At 46.9% G+C, this 23,445-nt stretch overlaps 1 protein-coding gene across 2 annotated transcripts in view; it reads right to left on the bottom strand.

Annotated features, from left to right (window-relative positions):
- The window catches only part of arhgap39 (Rho GTPase activating protein 39), a 98,807-nt gene extending 76,170 nt beyond the window's left edge, over nucleotides 1-22,637 (bottom strand). For both annotated transcript variants that reach the window (XM_036521684.1, XM_036521685.1), the window contains exon 1: nucleotides 22,496-22,637. In XM_036521684.1, coding sequence (XP_036377577.1) covers nucleotides 22,496-22,506 — 11 coding nt within the window. In that variant the 5' untranslated portion in view covers nucleotides 22,507-22,637. The remainder of the gene's footprint in view (nucleotides 1-22,495) is intronic.
- Nucleotides 22,638-23,445: the final 808 nt, after the last annotated feature.

The raw sequence follows: 23,445 nt of genomic DNA, 5'->3' as shown, positions 1-23,445 counted from the left end.
GCCTAATGTTCCCTGGTGTCTGTCTCCTCCAGTTTTATTTACCACTGCCATCTGTCTCAGCTCTCAGTAGTACTGTAATTCCCATGGTTATCTTTAAGACTTCAGTCTTGTTCTCTGTTGACTTTGTCAGTTTTGTTCTCTCTGTCTCTCTCCCTCCCTTTTTCTCTGGAGCAAATGAGTGGCAGAGTTTCAATTCACAGAGCTGCCATTTTCTAACCGCAGGTAATTGCACTTATCCAGTGTAATCATTTACACAGCCGGCATCACTGGTATATTACCGGGAGAGCGCTAGTTTTACCCTCTCCACAATCTTTAGTAATTCAGCTTACTTCACTACTGACGTTCTAGTTTTTATTTGAAGTACCGCATCTTGGGTGCGGTATCATGAAGGGGGGGGGGTTCACTGAGGTGCTGAAGGGACGTGTACAAAATTCAAAACGACTGTCTTGACGGATGGTACCCGGGAGACCTCAGGCTCTCAGGGGATCTTGAGGTACATTTTTCATGGCCAACATGGTCCCGTTCCCCACCTGGTAACGGATATGAATTAAATGCAGTGGAGCTTGGTAGAACCAACTAAACAAGCAGGAGACAAAGAGCTAGCATCTCTTCCTCTCTCTTCTCTTCCCCTTCCTCTGTCTGGTCTGTCTCTTCCTCCCTCTCTCTCTCTTTCTCTCTCCTGTCTGACCTCTTTTCCCTTCCTTCTTTTGCCCTTTCTTTCATGTCTCCCCTCTCTGTCTCTCTCTTTCTCAGGAGAATGAGATTAATGTAGTAGGAGAGGGTACTCGCCCACATCAGACCTCACCAAATATATGTGTGACCTACTTGTACAAGGTGCACTTAGCTTCAGCCAGCTAAATTCTACCCCCCCCCCCCCCCAACCGAATACTGCCTGTCTCTGAAAGAGCCATCCAGCATTGCTAATGCCAGACAGCATTAAGCAAAGTCCAGTGTTGATGATGTCACAAAGTATGAACAGAATTCCAGTGTTGCTGATGTCATGCAGAATTAGACTGCTGCTGAGGCAAGAACACAAAAACAAACTTCAGCTACATCTGGCTTCACTTCTCAAGTGAAACTGATGCCAAAGAACCTTTACATAGATTGCTGAATAGATATGTCTGAATACATCATTATGAAATATAAAATCACAGGAACACTTTGTTCCCAAAAAGTGACTCTTAGGTCTCTTATCTTTCTCCACATTACACAAAAGGTAAAAACAAAAAGCATGCCGTGTCTGTTTGCAAGCTGCAGTCTCAGGAAAAAGCATCCGATTCTGCCAGTTTAAGCACAGCTTTCATGTAGAACAGCTTCCCCTCGTCTGGACTGATGTCTACAGGGCTGCCTCTGGGCACACACTGCAGGGATTCATCTTCAAGCACCTGGTTCACTTAAGGGAAAGGGTCTGAATGGTATGTAAATCAGCAAGTAAGTAACATTGCTGATTAAGAACAACTTAGCGTTATGTTACTTGTTTTACTATAGCTTATTTGTTCGGGAAAGACACGGGGTCTGGAATGAACGCCTGCCAACAGGCGCAGGTAAATCTTCCCTTTGGTATAAGTTGCAGGGTCACTACCCAGCCACACAGATGCTTTTTGTTTGAAAAATTAAAATTTAACATGACCTACTACATTAGTCAAAGAACCCTGGTAAAATGCAAGATGCCCAAATATAGCCTAGGCCATATTGGTTGTTTACTGTAACTCCATGGCAGGAACCCCCTGTAATCTCTTGTCCTGGACAATGACAATAAAGCTATCTTATTTTCCAATAAGATAGAAATCCCAGGCTACTCATCTCTGTACAGTCTCTGCCTGTTCAATCATGAGCTACGTACAGTATGACAAGGTGATGCAAATTCTTCTACAGCAGGAAGCTTTGGCTTGATTTGACAACTTATTTTTAGTCTGTGAGGTAGTTACCCTTTACTGTGTCCCCATTGCATATTTTGATAGCTGGCTCTACAATTGGTTTAAAAATGTGGCTACACTAAGTAAACATACAGCAGACAAATGAAGACCATGTTCTGAAACGTACACGCCATCGAAGGGTGACCCCTCTCCGATTTTGTGTGGCTGTAAGTTTGACTCCAACTTCAGCGATTCTGTACGCTTATGTCTATTTAGATAATCTCTATCTAGCTAGCTAGTAGCAATAGAAAGCATTATTGTGGTTTAGCTTTCAGCTTTAGCTGTAATGATATCTTGCTGGCTAGCTGTTTTAGCCAATAACATGCGATGTTGCCACCATGTTGCCTCGCAGGATCCAGTGAAAATGTAGCTTGATTTGTGTTAAATTATTTTGGCTGGTGTAAAATCAGACTGGGCAGTGATTTTTTTTTCCATGTAAGTCACCAACCACCCTGGCTGGTGGACCAAAAAGTTAATTTCAGACCCTGTGGACAGTGCCAGTTCTGTGTGACCGAACATGAATTCTGTGGTGAGAGATAGTACTCTGTACGCCCCCCCTTGCTCCCCTCCGTTTTAGGAACACCTGACTGCAGAAGCTGTGCCTCAGGGTGCTAAAGAGTCCACAGCCCTGAGATTCACCCGGTGCCCCGACTTTCAAGCACTGCTGTTACCACATGCAGAAACATTCACATCTTCTTAATTAAAATGAACTCAACGGGGATACTGCAAGGGGTAAACTGGCAAGTTTGTGTGTGTCTGTGTGTGTGTATGTGTTCACGTCCGTGTGTGTTTGTATGTACGTCTGTATTAATGAGGGAGAGTGGGAGGGAGAGGATGAGAGTGGCGGATTCAGGCCATGCATTTAACATGAGCAGCCAAGAGGCCTGGGCTGCAAGAAAGCAGCCATTAATCTTTCATTTTACTCAGATAGGCGGCGGGAGGGAGAGAGAGGGGGACAGGGAGGGCTGTGGCGAGTGAAATAAGACTTTGCACGCATGTGAGTGTGCAGGGCACAGATACCTCTGTGTGTGCAGTGCGTGTGATCTATTTCGCGGCCCTGTAACTCCTCTCTGTTTGCTGTGGTGACTAGGCTAGATTTCTCAGCGCTGGGTGTTTGGCTCAGTGGCACAAAGCGGTCTGTTTGGTCTTTCTCCCAGTCTGTTCTAGTATGAGTCAGCAACACGCACTAGAAGAGACTGAGAGAGACAAACATCACTCCAGAGCAGAGCAGCAGAGAGCAACAGCACATAATGCAAGAGACTGAGGCGAGCGTGGGGCTGATATTCAGGACTTACAGAGGGGCAATCTGGGACGATGTGTGTGTGTGTGTGTGTGTTTGTGTGTGTGTGTGTGTGTGTGTGTGTGCGTGTGTATCTCTAATGTGTATTTATGTGTGTGTGTATCTCCAATGTGTATGTATGTGTGCGTGTGTATCTCTAATGTGTCTGTGTGCATTAACTCAGTGCACTTGCTGGGACAGTGGCTTGGGGGCGATCATGGCGGGTCTCCTTCCTGCTCTGCAGGGGAGTGGGATGTCCCCTCGATTAACGTCTCCAACCGCCAAGGAGCCTGAGCCCGTCTGAGAGAGAGAGTCTTTACACAGCCTCAATCTACAAAGGAACCCAGAGAACACGACACACTGCGAGAGTCTCTACACAGTCTAAAGAGGACCTGAGAGAACATGACACACTACAAGCGTCTTTACACAGCCTCAATCTACAGAGCAACCCAGAGAACATGACATACTACAAAAGTCTTTAAAGAGGCTCCCTCATCTTTTCTCCTCTCTCTATGCCCTTTTCCATTCTCTCTCCTCGAGGCAGCGTTCTCACCTGTAAGAACCCCACACTGGACGACACAGGTGGTGGTGTCTCACAAAATGACATCCTCCATGAGTCAACAAGGTGTGACAACCTGCGTTTTTTCAATCAGCCATCTAGCCATACCTGAGCGCAGCTACCCAACCTAAACCTGCTCACCTGAGCAAAGCTTCACTACTCTGACAACTGCGGTTCAAGCTATTTGTTCTAGGGTCGGTAGGGCATGACGTTAAACAAAGAAAAACATCACCCCGCCATAGGTCATTAATCGTATTGCTGTCTTGTCTTCTTTTTGGAGGATCCTTTTGCAGAACCTTTATGTCGAATGAGTGAATGAGGTGGTGCCAGAGGGCCTAACAACGCCTCCACCGGCAAAAAGCTCAGAAGTCATCACTCACCATTGTGACTTCCACAACAAGCGAATTTTCGAGACCGTGATGAAACGGTTCGTCTAGCACCTCCATGAAGGAGGTGGGAGATGTAATTGTGTTACCCACGTCAGAGAGCAGCACAATGAATCATGCGTTTCCGTGGCAGAGTGACCGCAAGTCCTGAACACTGAGACAGGCTCTTTCCCGAACACTGAGACAGGCTCTTTCCTGAACACTGAGACGGGCTCTTTCCTACACACTGAGACAGGCTCTTTCCTGAACACTGAGACGGGCTCTTTCCCACACACTGAGACAGGTTCTTTCCCGAACACTGAGAGCCTCTTTCCCGAACACTGAGACGGGTTCTTTCTCGAACAATGAGACAGGCTCTTTCCTGAACACTGAGACGGGTTCTTTCCCGAACACTGAGAGCCTCTTTCCCGAACACTGAGACAGGTTCTTTCCCGAACACTGAGAGCCTCTTTCCCGAACACTGAGAGCCTCTTTCCCGAACACTGAGACCCTCTTTCCCGAACACTGAGATCCTCTTTCCTGAACACCGAGAGCCTCTTTCCTGAACACTGAGAGCCTCTTTCCCGAACACTGAGACGGGCTCAATCCTGAACACTGAGACGGGCTCTTTCCCAAATGCTGAGACCCTCTTTCCCGAACACTGAGATGGGCTCAATCCTGAACACCGAGAGCCTCTTTCCCGAACACCGAGAGCCTCTTTCCTGAACACTGAGAGCCTCTTTCCCGAACACTGAGATGGGCTCAATCCTGAACACTGAGATGGGCTCTTACCCAAACATGGAGAGGGGCATTTTCCTGAACACTGAGACAGGCTCTTTCCCAAACACTGAGATGGGCTCAATCCTGAACACTGAGACGGGCTCTTTCCCAAACACGGAGAGGGGCATTTTCCCCACAGCCAGGTGCCGTTGGTGAGCCCCCACCTCACAGCAGGTGCATGGAGAAAGAAAATGGCTCACCTAAATGACCTTGTCAACATTTTGGGCGCAGGCCTGTTGTTCGGTCATGATTCACGGTGCTGTGTCGGCTGAGGCCGATCGATGAACACGACCTCTTTGCGCCCGAGCGGAGTGACTCACCCGCCCAGCGAGATGCCCGACCATCTCCTAGGGCTGCGACCAGCGTTTTCATTATTTTTTTAGACTATGCACATTTTTTTTACAGTGCATGTGCATTGACCGTAAAATGAACAACTCAATCGATGACACATTGCTGCACAGTTCCGTGTTACCCTATAATTATCACGGTGAGTATCATTATTCATGATGTCTTATTTGTGTGGTTCTGCTGAGGGATGAGATGTCGTATCCTAGTGCAGCTGCGGCTGCAGCCTGAGCTCTCACTTGCTCCCTGTGCTCCGGCCAGTTCACAGCTGCAAGTCGGAAAATCATGAATGCATGTTTGTGTCCTGAGCTGCTGTAGTGTCTGCAGGGCTACTCTACCCCGGTACTGGAGGGTTGGTGTGTCTGCAGGGCTACTCTACCCCGGTACTGGAGGGTTGGTGTGTCTGCAGGGCTACTCTACCCCGGTACTGGAGGGTTGGTGTGTCTGCAGGGCTACTCTACCCCGGTACTGGAGGGTTGGTGTGTCTGCAGGGCTACTCTACCCCGGTACTGGAGGGCTGTAGTGTCTGCAGGGCTACTCTGCACATTCTGAACAGGGCCATCCTGATGCTGTGGTCTTTCCCTCCAGTCAAGCACTTAATCACTTGATTGAGCTCATCATTGACTTGATTGAGCCACTCAGGTTTCCATGGTTTACCGAGAGCTGGGCGAGTTTCAGGATTACTGCTCAACAGGACTGGAGCAGAGTGGCTGGCACACGACGATACTCTGATGAACAGATGGATTGTGGACAATTTCCCACTTGCACGTCACACAGTGTCAGAAACAGAAAGCTGTCCAGGCTGCGAATGAGCTGAGCATCGCAGCAAAACCCTGTAGCTGAGCAGGACAGCAAAACCCTGTATCTGTGAGCAGCACTGCTAAACCCTGTATCTGTGAGCAGCACTGCAAAACCCTGTATCTGTGAGCAGCACTGCTAAACCCTGTATCTGTGAGCAGCGCTGCTCACGCTAAACCCTGTAGCTGTGAGCAGCACTGCAAACCCTGTATCTGTGAGTAGCACTGCAAAACCCTGTATCTGTGAGCAGCACTGCTAAACCCTGTATCTGTGAGCAGCACTGCAAAACCCTGTATCTGTGAGTAGCACTGCAAAACCCCGTATCTGTGACCAGCACTGCAAAACCCTGTATCTGTGACCAGCACTGCAAAACCCCGTATCTGTGAGCAGCACTGCAAAACCCTGTATCTGTGAGTAGCACTGCAAAACCCCGTATCTGTGACCAGCACTGCAAAACCCTGTACCTGTGAGCAGCACTGCAAAACCCTGTATCTGTGAGCAGCACTGCAAAACCCTGTAGCTGTGAGCAGCACTGCTAAACCCTGTAGCTGTGAGCAGCACTGCTAAACCCTGTAGCTGTGAGCAGCACTGCTAAACCCTGTAGCTGTGAACAGCACTGCAAACCCTGTAGCTGTGAGCAGCATAGCAAGACCCTGTAGCTGTGAGCAGCATAGCAAGACCCTGTAGCTGAGCATCACAACAAAACCCTGTAACCGAGCAGCACAGCCAAACCCTGTAACTGAGCATCACAACTGCTAAATGAGATTTTGATGGTGCTTTTGCGGTCACAATTACAGTTTAAAAAAGGCAGATTTCCTGAAATAATATTAAGAACATCAAACGTGGCTCCACTGACAAGACAATAAGTGTAGTGAAAGAGAGGGCCTGTAGACTGTCATGCAAACACTTTCCTGTCATTTAAAAACCCATTTCACCATTTACAGTCACTTTCTTTCAGCCATCCCGCTTTACTGTACTGACAGCAACCACAAACACAAAGACTCTGAAATTTTCCTCATGGTTACATGGATCTAAATGGATTCACAAAACAGTAAAGACACATTTTACATTAGAGGCATAAAATTCCAAATATAAAACGATTTAGTGTATATGTCTGAGACACTGGCCAATGTGCTTATTTTCTCCACGTTTCAACATATACTGAGATGCATTTTTATTTTTTTCATAAGGGTAGGTAATTCAGTGAGTCCAGCGTTTTTATGGCTGACGCCGCGCTGCTCTCGCTCAGTAAATTGTACCGTACGTAAATCGCGCAATAAATTCCTGCTAATGGTCTCCGAGTATCGCCATGGCATGCGACGCTTGGGCTAAACGGCAGCCTGTTGATGGAGACGCACTCAGCTAAAGTAGAAATGCACGGGAGCCATACATCACGGTTTGACAAAAAGCGCTCATGTCCTGGAGTGTTGGGAAAGACATTCATCAGAGTGAAGTTGTCTCTCTGTTTCTGCTTGTTTTCAGAGTGCGTAATGACCATCTCGATGTTAGTGCCAAAGCGGGTGGGAGAGAACTGCCCACATGGGGGACTCACGTTTTCCCCCTCGGACTAATTCGGCTGACTGACGTTTTTGGATGCGTTTAACGCTAGTTCAAAGTTGGGGTTCTTTTTTGGAGTCAGTGCACCACCTGGAAAATGCTAATAAACATCACACATAGTTTCAAGAAAAGCAAAGCTAAATACACTGAAACACACATTACGAGCAGATACTTCTTCACTAACAGTGTGTGAACAAGTACTTGACTATACCATATGACTGAATTTGGTATGAATCATCTGATATGTGTGTAATATATGACTGTATCAGGTACGTACCAATACATTACATTCATTAAGCAGATGCTCTTACCCAGAGCAACCTCCAGCACAAGACAACGGAAGTGTATCCATTAGAGTTGAATGAGCAACAGTGCCAGACCAGGCTAACAACACTCCCAGACCAGTGAGTGGGAGCACAACACCATTCATACACTACACACAAGTTAACTTGTGATTTCCTGAAACTAGACAGCCTAGAAACTAAGGGAAGCCAAGTACATTCACTACCATATGTACACATCATATAATGTGACTGTATCAGGTACGTATCATATGATATGATAATCGGGTATGAATCACATGCTGCAATTGCCAGTGGCTCCAGTTCTAAAGCTCTGCAGTGATTCTGATGGTACATTAGTGGTATCTGTGAGCTAGGGTCATAGCCTGCATTACACACACACACACACACACACACACACACACACACACACACACACACACACAGACACACGCACAGACACAGGAGGGTGGTGGAGGGGTGTCATAATTTCACTGCACTTTGCATCGATCCATTGCACACTTCTGCATTTGCTGGAAGGTGAGATTAAAGCAAAAAGACATGAAAAAAGCAGAGTATACAATTTTAATATTAACAGATTTAAAGTGTGCAAGCAAATGCACTTGGGTCAGAATGGCAAGCAGAGAAATACTACCAACACACACACACACACACACACAGACATGCATGCGCAACTTCCAGAAACCATGAAGTACAGATGCAAGCATGCACGCACACACCTGACCATCTGTATACCCACATGCATAAACACACACACATGGCGTGATGGAAACAGATCTACCTTCTCTGCTTATCATCTGTCACGCCAACAGTTACATCCAAGCTAGCACTGGCAGTGTCAGCCTTGGTGGCAAAGCAGTAACCTGAAGAACACACACCCTCTCCCATCCTATCACAGCACACACAGAGCAGCCGATCCAACGGACATTCTGTGCCACAGAGCGAAGACCCACCTCTTCACACCCCAGCTTGGACCCCCTACCTAGTTATAGCACTTTAATCTTGCCTTTTTTTGACAAAATGAGGCATTCACACTTTCTCCTCAGTTTCAGCTGACGCTTTTGGATCAGTTCAAGGTACAGGCTCTTTTTGCAGTTAATATAGGACTTAGAAAATTATAACAAACCGGTCCGTTACTGTCTGTTATTACGGACACTACATTTTTTGAGTACTGTAGCAATGAACATACTCTCAGTGTGGCGCCGGTCATTCAGGAACTGCTGGATGCGGTGACGCACGCTCAGATGTGGTCTGTAGCTTTCTGCATGTACTGTACAGGTTGCCTTACTGTATCACCAGAGGGCGTTTGATTTGTTATTCACGCTCCCAGTCGAAATAAACACAAGCATAAACCCAGTGCCTCTTGATAATTTTCCTTTTCAGATCTGGCCTGTTATAAAACTATTTATGCATAATGGTTGTTAAAATGATTTTGGTAAGAATGCATGAGAGATAAACAGCCCTCTGTGGGTCTCACTCCGGGGTCGAGAGACCCGCTCCTGGCTCTGAATCCAGCACAAATCAGGGTGATTCGCGGCAGAGGGAGGTAATAAGGCATAAGCTGTCCCCGAGTCCTCATTGGCTGTGCTGCACGCCGCACTGTGCTGGTTGCTTCCTCATTATACAGTATTGCTGTGGGATTTCTGCAGCTTTATGGCCCACAGCTGAGGTACTGCAGGAGTGGAGAGAGCAGGCACACTCCACAACACTGCTGCTGCAGGCACCTCCCTGCCTGAGTGAGCTGAGACACCATGCCCCAGAAGCGCAGACACGCCCCTAACAGAGCACAGACACGCCCCTAACAGAGAACAGACACGCCCCTAACAGAGAACAGACACGCCCCTAACAGAGCACTGACACATCCCTAACAGAGCACAGACACGCCTCTAACAGCACAGACACGCCCCTAACAGAGCACTGACACATCCCTAACAGAGCACAGACACACCCCTAACAGCACAGACACATCCCTAACAGAGCACAGACACACCCCTAACAGCACAGACACACCCCTAACAGCACAGACACACCCCTAACAGAGCACAGACACATCCCTAACAGAGAACAGACATATCCGTAACAGAGCACAGACACACCCCTAACAGCACAGACACGCCCCTAACAGCACAGACACGCCCCTAACAGAGCACAGACACATCCCTAACAGCACAGACACGCCCCTAACAGAGCACAGACACGCCCCTAACAGATTACAGTCATGCCCCTAACAGAGCACAGACACACCCCAATGAATTGCAGACACACTCTAACAGACTGCTATACGCCCCCACAGAGTGCAGAGGTTTTGCTAAGATAATTTTGATGTATGTAAGCTGCTGAATGTGATTTTGATTTGATTTCATGTTTACCCAGTAGGTTTGGTAATTACCAGAACCACACCTAGAGTGTGTGCCAGTGTGGTATGTGTTTGAATGCATTCATGCTTGTGTGCCTCAGACTGTGTGTGTGTGAGCTGAATATTTGGAAAATGCCAAACAAAAGCAGTTTTTCAAATCTGACCTGTGAGCTTTTTTGTGTCTCTTTTCTCCATGCTGGTTATGCCTCTGCACTCTGTGCTCATCCACTTCAGCTGTGCTCGTCTAGTGCTGCCTTCTGGCAGCTCCTGTTGATTTAGCACCGTCTGTAATTGGTTGATTGATGCTGCTGCTTCTGCCCTGCTCGCCTGCCCGCTCACCTCTCCTTGGGTCTGAGGGGGTCTGATTTACCTCACATCCATTAGCCTCGCCCCCATCCCAGAAACCCTTTCACACAGAATGGCTTTATTATTTATCTGCCCCATAGACAACCTTGCGCAGGGGGACTTTCGATGAGGTGGTTTACCGCCGGTCAAACACCTTGCTCAAGGGCATAACGGCCGCGCAGAGTTTCCTGGGATTCGAACCTGTGGCAGTTACCTTGCTCAGCTGTGGCACCATGATCCCAAAAGTGTGGCTGGACGGGTAAGGGCAAATTTGCCTCTTTTTTTTTACATAATGCATAACCGTAACATCCTGCAGCAGTCCTACGATACTTTCTCTGGATATTACTTTCTGTAACTTACTTACTTCTATATTCTGTATATACTGTGGCATTATGGGATGGCTGCACCTTCCACCCCAGTCATATTGAGAGTATAACCCGCTACTCATATGGATGGTTTAATTCAGAACTATAATGCATTATTTAACCATCTATTAGTGGCGGGAGTTAACAGAGAGAGAGTCCCCATTTGTAACCCTGAAATACTGAAACAATAGAAATAAAGAATGAAGAGAGGGAGACTGGATTTTTGAGAGAAAGGGGAGATGCTGAGAGAGAAAGGAAGAGAGAGAGATAGAGAGCTACTCCTGAAATATGTACCCTCTTTACATAGGTATTAAAATTCTGCATTGTGTACCAGAGTCATACTTAATTACCAGCAGAAACACAATGTTCAGGTCACCGCCCCCCCCATCTCTTCAGTGACCTCACCCTGCATTTGCTGTTCAAACTGGCTCTGCAGGATTCCTCTGGAGATACTGTGAGGTGAATCTCTACCATTCACAAAAGACAAACGGCAGCAACCACTCCTCAGAGGCCCCTCCGTGCCAACGACAAGACAATGAATCACCCAGAGATGGCATCCAATCCCCGTGCCAGAAAAAGACAGGATCCTCTCAAATCACTGTAGTACAACTTCTTAGACTGGCTCCACCCCATGCTCAGTTATATTTCAAACATCTCTGTCAACTGGTTTATCTTTGCTGTTCATGGCCGAATTAAAGCCAGTGCCTGCGATATCAGATCACCTGCCCCACAGCTCAAAGGAAGCAGAATATCGATCGGACCCACACGTACGCTAGACCCCATTCGTCTTAAGAAACACTGGCTTTCTTTTCTTTCTTACCGTTAAAGTGAGTTTACATCTATCTACTTATAGACAGTATGTTAGTTTGGTGTGTTAGCATGCTAATTATGATGCAGTTGTAAATATTCTATTATTTTCCAGTAGGCTGACTCAATCATCAAAGAAAGGGACAGGCAATTATATTTGGAAACTGGTGAAAATGTGTGCTTTTTATTAATTCATTAATTTTTTTCCTTGTGGAAAATGCCTACCATGAAGCACCCTGTGACAAATTCAAATTCGTAACTCAAACAAGCTTTATTGCCATTGATATAACTACAACTTGTCTTATCGCCTGTACCGCCTGATGTTGTCATTGGAACCACGTCTATATGTCAGGTCCCCCTTGAAAAAGAGACGTCAATCTCAATGGGGTTAACCTTGTTAAATAAAGGATAAATAAAACGTAATAAAATAAAAATTGACATCTCCCTGTAAACGACAGCGCAGTAAATGAAAGCTGGTTTATTGTTGTGGTCCCAGGACGGTTACTTGAGGAATGCCCATCGCAGTGTCACGCCAGAGCAGCACAGATTCCAACAGCATTCAAATGCTGATTCTGACTTCAAGGGTGACACTGAAGGGCACTGCATTGTTAATGAATTTATAATGTGACTCTTATGCTTCTACATAACAGGATGTCAATGGGTTTTTTTTTCCCCTCCGACGTTCACACCCCAGGACCCGTGTTTTCAGACTTGTATCACATGAGGGGCACCTTATGTCAAAGGAAACCTTAATGAGACAGGGGGGGGGGGGGTTTCCTCCATGGGAACAAAAAGGTGTGAGAGCACGGGATACAACAGCTGCAGGACCAAGCCTCCGTTTCACAGCCGTCCATCAGGACAGATCCCCGAGACATCGAGGGGGACGGGTGCTCTTGAACCGGAATGAATTGATCCTATCGGTTACAGATTCGAGCGCTGGCAGTGACCCTGGGAGAGAGCCCGCCTCCCACGGCTGCCGCTCTGCAAGGCCGTTCCTCCACACAAAGGGGCCGGCGCCGGTCTCCTAGCAACCGCAGCTCTGCAGTGCTGTGACCCCTGTGTGTGTTCTATCTGCGATGGATCAGGAATTATTACTGGGAGAGAAAGAGACACACAAACACACAGACATAGAATGTCACACACACACACACTCAAACACAGACTCACAGACAGACACACACAAGCATAAACACAGACACAGACACACACTCACACATTTACACACAGGCACAGGCACACACGCACACAAAGTTATTCCTTTCCTTGCCTTCAGAAACCCAACTGAAGAAGACTTTCTAGCTGGGGATGGAGAGATCAGCATGGTTTATCATTCAACCCCTCCCCCTACTGTGTGGTGACCTCTCACCTTCGACCTCTGCTCGCATCTCGGGGTCAGGTCCCAATTCTTTAGCAAGGGCTAAGAAACTGCAAGCACAAAGAAATGCGCTGATCCCAGCAAGGAATGTGTGTCTCTGAAGCAGGCGAGTTCCAGTCAGGGGTGTAAGGGAGGCTGAAAAACTTGCCTTTACAACTGATAACTGTCTTGAACCTGCTTCTGAACGTTTTACGTGAATAACCAGAGTGCCAGTTTAAACAAATATCACCCGGCAGCGGCTGAATCACGTCTAGTGCTGAGGCTATTGTGCGAATCTCACATTTTCAATCCTAAATTAAATACTGGCATAAATGAAGACTACTGGACAGATCACAGACATCCCTCATTCATTCAACACACAAAACTGATAACTCAATAAATGAAACATAAAGATCCTAACAAGTATAAATATTTTGCCCAAGTCTTTGTACAAACTCCAGGTGAAGGGCTGCTGCTGGTGTCACTAAGTTCATGCCCCTCTCCTGTATCACCATGTCTCCACTGTACCACTTCATCTCCAGTCTTAAATGTTCAATATATAGTTATTGAGAAAATATATTCTCAATATAAATAAAACTAATATAACCCCTTTTGTTTATCAGGGTTGCCCCTTTCTTGGGTTTGGTTTTGGTGTCAGTTTTTTTTTTAATTATGCGAGATAAAACAAATATGTAAATACTATATTGTTCAAAGCTCTGTTGAGACAAATTGTTGAAATAAAAGCCAAAAAAGGTCTCTCCTCTCCTCATCCACCTCTTCCTCTCTCCCTCTATCCTCTCTCCACCCACCTCTCTCTCTGTAGGACATCTCCTTTCCCAGAGGATCAGCTGATTGGCAACTGAGTGACATGGTGGGGTGGGAGGAGCCATTTCGCGTGTCTCTCGAGCAGGTTCATCCTTTACAGGTTAGGAGCAGCAGGGGATACAGGAAGGACAACATGCTGACACGGGTGACAGTTAACACAGGGCGGGGGGGACTGGATAGAGTATTCAGTTATGGATGAGTCTGGGTGGACACAAATGTTCTTGGAGACAAGGAAGAAACTATTCCATTCTATTCTAGGATGTGTGATAACAGCTGTTAAGAGTTTGGGGGGGGGGGGGCATACATGGGCGTAGATTTAGGGGGGGTTACAGTACAAGGAACATTCCCCCCTCACTGCTGAGAGTATGTAATTAATTAACTACACCGTAATGCAGAATTGACATGAATGGGAACGGCGGTGCCCCTCCTCCCTCCCCCATTTCTCAGATGAAATCTGTTCTCCTGGGTGTGTGTGCTCTGCCAAGTGCCAGTCCGTTGAGAGGCTGTCTCCTTTCCGTCCACTGACAGCACTTCCTACCTGGAGCTGACTAATTCAACAAACCCCCCCCCCCCCCCCCCGGCCAATTAAAACCTTGACTCCTCACTGCCCACCTCTCTTTTACCCCACCCTGAAAAAACACACAGCAGCTTTCTACCTAAATCCTCAAGAAAGGTAATTCATTATAACCCCCCCACCTCCCTGGTCCCCAATCTCCAATAAATGGAGAATGTCTTGTTTTCCCTCCCTGACAGGGTTTCCGTGACGACTGTGTTGCTGTAATCAAGAGGCCTGTCAGCCCTGTCAGGCCTAATATTCTATCCCCCTGAGTATTCTGGGAGAGGAAACTGCCATGAGGGTTGATGGTTCCTAAACCCACCCTCCCCTCCTCCAATACTCATCAACTGATACCTGAAACTTGACCAATCATGCATGGCTAGTTTGGTCTGTGTTTCCAACATCCTTCTAAAAATAGCAGTTAAAAAAGGTGTAATGGTTTTCCTCGGTAAAAAATGCAAAGCTTTCAGAAGTGGCCTACACCTAAACACTCTAAACAACCTTCACTAATCAGAGTCGCTGATTCTTAGACAATAATATCCATGTAATTAAAATGCAATTAACATTCTACACACATTACAATTACATCACATTATAATTATCATTCTACTGCAATACAGTTAACATTCTATTACAATATGAGTTGTGCCAAGACGGACAAGTCTCCCATGTTTTGTGCTCCCAAGTGATTCAGTTGGAAAGACGCTGATCTTGAGGACAGACAAAGCCTAATAGCTTGGAACCGACCATGGCGTTTTTCAACACTGACCAGGACAGGACTGGAACAAAGGGGGTTTACTACTCCTAGGGGTAAGGGTGGGTATGTCGGACATTGGAGTCAGGCCTATCCTCCAATCGGCATCCACCGCACTCTGGGGGCTTCTGGTGCAGAAAAAGCCACTGGCTTGTGGGTGAGAGTTTCAGAGGATTGCATTTGTCCTGCTTCACCGCTCCTGCACGACTGCAGAGATTATTGCAGCGAGACAAGAATAACGTGCAGCTGGAGATTCCTAGAAGGTTTCTACAGACTGAACGCGGCAGAGCACAAAAAAAAGCTTAAAACTCAACAGTTGGCTGGTGTCTCGGAGATTCAGAGGTGAGGAAGATTCCTGTTTACAAATACTTATGCGTGAGTGCATCTAAGAGGGAGCGCCCTGACTTCATGTTTAAAGAATTTGTTAATTAGTCTGGAGAGATTGCTTGGTTTACATAAGAATCACACCTCTTCTTTCCCACACAAAAAATACACCATATTTCATACTCTGCAAACAGCAGATGCAATGGATGCAGCAGGGATGGTAAAGTGGGGCTACAGGACTTTTAAAATCCAGCTCAAACAAGGGTCACACAAACAACATAATATAAAGCACACGCCTGACCATATGCTCCTGTTTGTAAATGCTTATTTACGTGCGCGCCTGCTCTCCTTTCCTTACTTGGCCCCCTTAATCTTTGAATAAAAGGTGCACCACACCTCTCTCACTGGCTACAAATTTAACCAGCGCAACCATCGCAAACTCTTATTTCAAAGCAACGCCTTTTTCCCTCTGAGAGGTAGAATCACTTGGAAAAGCAGTGTAAAAAAAGCAGTGTATTCTGGGATATGTTCCTTTTTATGTGTAATAATGTAATTGTGTGTATATTTCTTCTGTGTCATTACTTTTTTCAGTTTCTTTGGCTGTGGCTCTTGTTACAGGGAACAAAAAGCCATCATCCATTTCTACAGAAGGGTCAGAGGTGTCAGAAATAAAACAGTAGAAATAAAACTGCCCTGCCCTTTAAAAGGGGCATCATGGGATCAGTAGAAGGGGGGAGGGGTGGATTCCAGGGTTAGGGGAGCTTTGTATAGGGGGAACGCAGGGCAAGCACTCCACTGGGTGGATTGGGTAAGTTAAACCTGATATGATGTCGCTTCCACATACACATGCGTGCATACACACACACACACACACAAGCACAGGCCAGTCTGTCTGCCTCTCTAGAGACGATCGAGTAACCAGGCCAGGTCCGCTTCTGTCGGCGTGTCTGACACATGCATCACATCCCATGATGCACCAGTGTCCACGTGAGGGACAGGGACAGAGACAAAGGCAGGGCGTGGCGGGCGAGGCACTACTGTACACTGCCGCCACACGCTTATCATCACCTGCCTGCTGTGTGTGTGCTCCTCTACTGAGCACTGCCAACACAGAGACTTCCGCACCCATTAAAGAGGCGGGCCTAACTCAGAACAGCCAATCACGTGCTGGGTTTCAAGCACTGGGTTCAGCACTGGCCACGACACCATAAATATGTCTCGATAAATCAGTGCATGGGACAAAAAAAAAAAGCCACCCCAGCAAGGTCGCAGGTACCATCCTCCACAGCTTCATACAAGACACAAAACAAAAAAGCCAAGCCAAATAAACTCATGAATAAGAAATGAAAAAGGCGCCCGCAGCTTCTGTGCTTACCATCCTCTTCCAGACAGAAGAGCTAGCGTGGGCTGCCCAGGGCAGGGGGGGGAGGGGTTTTTTGGACGCCAAGGCGGTTCCCGCCAAAGAGATCGGGGGTATGCTTTGTGACAGGGCCCGCGTTCCAATCCTTCCTGCGGAACGCGGAACCCGGCGGCAACAAGAGGGGGGAGAATTCTAGAACCCTCTCACCAGCCAGTGCTCAGATGAGAGGCGTTGCCGTGAGGCAGGGGTGGCGGGCGCGATTAGGGCTCATTCATTATTCACACGGGGGCAGAGGGGCATTTGCGTGCCTCTGCTGCGCTGGATAGGTGCGGGGAAATTTGAGCAAGCAAGCCCCACAGTAAGAATGCTCCTGTGACTGGGCATTATCTCTCTCTCCCTCCCTCCCTCCTTCCTTTCCTCTCTCTCCCTCCCTCCCTCCTTCCTTTCCTCTCTCTCACTCCCTTCCTCCATTCCTCTCCCTCTCTCTCTCACCCTCACACACCCAGCCTCTGATCTCCACACACACACATGCAGATTAGGAAATCTCCAAAGCAGACGGCTTTTCAGACAAACACATTTACACACTAATCCTATTAGCCCAGAGGAAACACTTTCCTTGTCTGTTGCTCTCGCTGTCTCTCTGTCAGTCACCCCACACCCTTCTCTCCCTCTCTCTCTCTCTCTCGCTCTCTCTCATTTCAGTTAAATTAATTTCGGGGTACTTTATTGACGTAACAGAAATACATTTGTACTGCTGAGGCACTTCTGCAGGATAAACATGTACAGCCTGGCTCTCTGTTTATGACACCCCCTCCTCCTGCCTCCCTCCGCCTCCAAATCTAAGATTCAAACTCAACGATGCTTTATTGGCATGCCGACACAGAGCATGGTGCGAAACGAAGCAATACCACAAATTCAGGAGCAGCAATTAATGTAAATCCAATTAATTAAGCCAACTAAAACTTCATTAATAGATTGTTTAATACATTGACTGATTTTTTAAAATTTAAATGTACGAAATGCTATCCGTTGGACAGATGCTGCTCCTACTCTCTGCAGGTTGCTCAGTCGTTATGTGTCTCTATCTCCTTCCTTCTCCTTTCTTTCAACACATCAGTCTCACTCATGCCTCCTTCCCTCTTTCTCATTGGATGATTCTGGTGACAGGGGCTGGACATCTGTCTATGGTAGACCCCCAATGTCGCGTGTTCACTGCAGTGACAGTCAGCAGATAGAAAGCAAAACATGGTGACCGGCATCATCACTGGCTCAGATGTCCTCGAGTTAACTGCCACCCACCCTCCACGAGCACGAGCACGCACACACGCAGACACACACACACACACACACACCCCATGCCCACCGTCAACGTGACCTACAGCAGTGCCTCGTTAGCGCTCTCTGTCTGGCAGGGAGCGGGAGGTAACCCTGCTCACCCCTTCCAGCCGTGGACCCGTGCGGAGAGCTGAGCTCAGCGGGCTCTTCCAAGACGGCTGCCCCAATTCCGTCACCGCCAACAGACCGGTGTGACCCCGGGGTGCGGCAGGGAGGGGGAGACAACAAACAAACAAAACAAACAAACAAAAAATACAGCCCCCTCTGACCCCGACCAGGCTTAATACGGAGCACGCTGAACACAGACAAACTGCCAACACAGCGTTAGGTACTGCCTCCTAATCCACTCAAACATGTTAATTCCTAGCTGAAACTCCATCACCACCAAACAGCCCTGCTACAGCTAATTATCATTCTTACCCTTTAAAATGCACAGACAGTGTATGATTCCTACTAGCATCACTGTCTTCATCTTCCTTATCGGTTTTTAATAATTAATATATGCATTTGGCAAACACCCTCGTCTGATCATTATATAAAGCATAAGTGCGGAATTCATGAGGGGACTCAGAGCAAACACCATTAATATTTAGGCTTTATATTTTCACTGAGGTGATGAACCATAAAAACATCAGTGCAAACAGCACAAAATCTTACTGGGTCTTAAATTTTGAATCTGAAGAGGATCTCATTTCTAAATGCGTACATAAAAAATATTGTTCATTAATGCCCTAAAATGACATTGACTAGTTAGCCAACTTGACAGTAGAAGGTCAAGAACAATCATTAATATTAAGGAGAAGGCTAGCTGAACATTATTTGTACCACTTTTCACAACAATCAACCTTTCAGGAAATGGCAGATGATAAATATACAAAAAAGCAAAACACCATAACTTGCAGTGCATATAATAGCACAAATTATTATTGATCTACAGTAAAGGACCAGTCAGAATCCATAAGTGTTTAATACAGGAGTTATTTGTTTATTTGCTTTTTTGCACTGTCTTTGCGTTGGGATTGTTTCTCCCTGCTCCAGAGAAAATATCATCAGTGTGTGCATCAGCTACCCTGAGGAAATGGAACAATGAAAAAAATACAGTTCACTTTTCCAAGGCAAAGTATGCAACCACACCGGCATTTTTAATGCAGTGCACCACAGCTACCAGTCAACTAAGAAGCACCACACATACACGGCCCTGCCTCCACCATCATCAAAACCACTGAGTAAAAAAGGAGGCCTGGTATCCCCCCCCCCCCCCCCCCCCCCAGTGAAAATCAATAGCATATTATTTTAATCCTTGGCCTGTTCTGTGCCTGTAAATCAAAGATGAGCCCGGGAGCTGAGGAGTTTATTAAATATGGATGACAGTCAAAGGTCATTCCATGTGAGTTCATCACATCAGATCAACACGATGACGGTAGATTTGCTGCCGTAAGTATTCTACAGCAGCTCGCGACCTCGTCTCCATCCGGATATTTTTTGTTAGCCTGCCCTCGCATAACACAACAAAACCCTTCGATATGGGCACCATTGTGTTCAATAAGTCGATGCGGTCCCGGGGGTTTGAGGCCGTTTCAGCGGGGGCACGCGCGCGCCCCCACATCACTAATAAACAGAGCGCGCGGATCGATCGGAGCCTCGTGCGATAACAGCACGCTGTTATCTCGGGCAATGAGGCTCGGAGATGTAGGCACGGCTGGGATTAAAATGACATCCTTGCGATTCTCGGGCATGCTGCGCAGCTTGGGTACTCAAACAGTCACGGCGTCACATGCATCATAACACCTCAACTGCAGTTACACGAGGCAGGCATTACCCTGTCGGCCAAAACGACTGCAATCGTTTCATAGTGTTCCGGGCGCTGCAAACGCACGCTGTTTGCCCTGGTCAACGGATCATACGTCATTTTGGATCCCCAGCCAGGGATGTTGTAACACAATAGTCGCGTGCGTGTTTTTAGACCCAGTAACTGGAAGTTGTTCTATTGAGAAATGCATTGCGCCGGTTGGAAATGCAACCATTCGCAAGCAGAGAAAACAACGCCTCGTAGGACCCGCAGCACTAACACAGAAATAACAAAATAAACATGTAAAAGATGTCCGTCTAATATAATATAATATATACATGAATCGGAACATAAGCAGAGATGTGTCACCACTGATATTGACCGCCATCAAGTATTCAAGAGGATCCACCGGTTTTAAAACAGCCCTCTAAAATACCAACGTATGACACGCTAGCATGTCAAGGAACTATAAAATGGTCGAACAACGGGGCTACAAACGCATTCACTAACTGTAGCTATTGTCATCAGCAAACTATATCTGGTGTCCGACCACACGTATAGAATTTCGTACTTTGGGAGAAGCCAGACGTCGAAAAAACGACAGGTGCACACCCCGGCGCGCGGCAACAGCAGGCGCGAGAGGAGGAGAGGCACCAGGAATTTTTTGCAGCTGTGCGCGTGCCGGCTGCTGCTTGCGCCTCCAATCCCCTCCCTTCCACGCGCGCGCGAGAAGGATTTCTCCCCTTGAAAATGCATGGCATTTTAAAATGGCACGTATTCATCATGTATGAATTTATCCTATTGCACGTGATGGACAGTAGAAAAGCCTGTCTTTTCGTTTTTGGTGGGGCGGCCAGGCGCCTGACACAACCACTATCGCTCCCCCTTAAGCAAAATTCCGGGGAAATGTAGCAACGCTGCGTTGCTGGTAGCAGAGAACATTGCTGGTGTGTGTGCGTTCAGGCGCGTATGCAGGTGCTCTCCGATGCTTAAAAAGACACGCCCATGCATTGCTTAAAAGCACCGGTTTTCTGACATTTACACTTTCAGATATGATGAAACTGTTATTTATGAAATACCACAGCACATGCGAAAATGGCAAAATGGAAATGTTGTAGATTGCAGCAAGGTAAACATCTCTTAATGATATCTCTTAAGCACATTCCATAGTTTGCCGTCTAAACCCCCGTCTGTAATGCTGACTCTTCCGAGCTGAGCTGCGTGCAAAGTTTTCGCAATGCGCTTCGTAGAAAGAAAAAATGATGAAAACCAAGATATACCATCAAAATTCATTCACCCTCATATATAAGCAGTCCGAGAGAGGATGTAACGTGTCGGCCCGGGCCATAACAATTACATAACCCCTCTTTCCGAGGTTGCGCTAATCAGCCGTATTCGTTTGAATCCCGTGTGCTTCATTTGATAATGTGTGTACAGGAGGTAAACAAGGACACCGAGCTCTCCTGCCCCCCAACAAATTTCCAGTTGGTGGCAAATTCTGCCTCTACAGTCAGGGACGCAGTTCTTTGTGGACACTTGACTGTGAGATGCAAGCCCGTCACAACCCGTCACAATACTCACAGCTTCATCATTGCAAATGCCAGACGTCATTTTCACACAGATGACAGGGCACCCGAAAACAACATGAATAACCATTAATAATTCATTTAGCACACAATTTAGATAACTAATGACATGCTTGCCCTTGCAGTTTTGTTAATCACTCCGAACAAAGGAAGCATTAAGCGAAAGGGTAAGTGGATCTGACGGCGAAAGTAAATTAAAAGTGCTTTAATGTCGAGTAGGAACGATACCAAAAGCCGGCCGAACGTTGGGAGAGGGGGGTGCGCGGTCCTCGTTCCACGTCCGTTTCTGCTCCGCCGTGAGCGCGCCTCTGGCTTGTCCTCGGAAGCGCGAGTCGGAGCGGGGCTCTCGTCGAGCCAACTGTGACAACCCGGCCCTGCCCATCGATAACGGCTCGGTTCGGTATCACAGAACAAACGGAAATTGGTGGGAACAAACACGACGACGGCCAACACAACGTCTTATCCTTTAATCAGAATCATTGCCGGCTACCCAGCTACCTTTTTTGACAAATCGGTGTAGGAAGACATCGCAGGTGCACGTAAAAGGATGCAACACCCTTCGTCTCCCATGGGAACTTCGGATGAGCAGCGGACCGTCACACACCGATGGGCTGGACTGGGCTAGGCTGGCCAGCAAGCATCCACCCAGCGATGTAGATGGCACGCTGTCCACCGCAGCAAGCCATCCGGCTGGATGCTAAATCAACTTCCATCCAACAGGACCAGCCCCTCACACCCTCCTTGATGTAGCCAGCTATAACCTTAGCTAGCAAGCTCATTAAAAAAAACATCGACAAATACATGTAAGATATTGGTAGCATTGACGTCCGAGTCTTACCTTTCTGCCATTTTCCCTGTGTTTCCCTGTTAAAATCCGTTAGTAGTAATCCCCAGGTCGTCACCCATGGTGCCGAGGGCTCTGCCGCCGCATTTACTCGCTTCTGCTCGATGGAAACGTGCACTGGATCTCCGCGTCTCCGTCACCACCGACAACCTGACGTCACTCAGCGCTCCGCGGCGAGCACGCAGAGCCAAGCGAAAGCCGTTTCCATGGTAGCACGCCAACGCCGAAATCAATTTTATTGAGGCTTGAGCGGCGCGTGGAAATATGATAGTATGTAAATACGGACATGATGTTCCTGCAGTAATGCCTAGAATCATATCCAGTTTTCAAGAACTACTAAAAACTAGGCGAGTGAACAAATGCAAGCGTTTAGCTATACAGACGTTTGTAGCAAGAGATGTTGGTTTATTGTGCAGTTCGCGTTTCATCCTCAGCTTGTATTTGTGTCAAATCTTAATTTTCACCGTAATTGACAGAGTATACACCTACACTCTAAACCCGTATCCATGTGGACAATTTACGTTTTATTCTTGGCAGCGTTGTCATGGTCGTAAAAAATCGTTATCGTTAAAATCGTTAAAAAGTTATCGTTACTGTAAGAAATCTGTAAAAATTGAAGTGGGATTCTCTAATTCGCACAGGATGAAATTCAGTTGTTCTCACCTCTCTGGTGTGACACAAGGCGCTCTAAGGCGCAGAATTAGGTGTTAATGATGGACATCTGCTTCTGGTGGACAGCTCCGCTTGAGCGGAGAACGTGAGAAAGCAGCGACCTCTACTGGACATATGTATATGGCACAGCACCATATTGTAATTTATTCGCACGCAGTTCCAACATTTCTGAGCCAACCGCACTTTTTTGGATTATGATAACAAAACAACTTGGTTTAATATCATTATATTATATAAAAATATTTAGTGATCATATATATCATTGATAAACA

The sequence above is a fragment of the Megalops cyprinoides genome, chromosome 2 (genome assembly GCF_013368585.1).
Source record: "Megalops cyprinoides isolate fMegCyp1 chromosome 2, fMegCyp1.pri, whole genome shotgun sequence".
Taxonomy (NCBI): domain Eukaryota; kingdom Metazoa; phylum Chordata; class Actinopteri; order Elopiformes; family Megalopidae; genus Megalops; species Megalops cyprinoides.
This window is presented reverse-complemented; position numbering and strand designations above follow the sequence as displayed.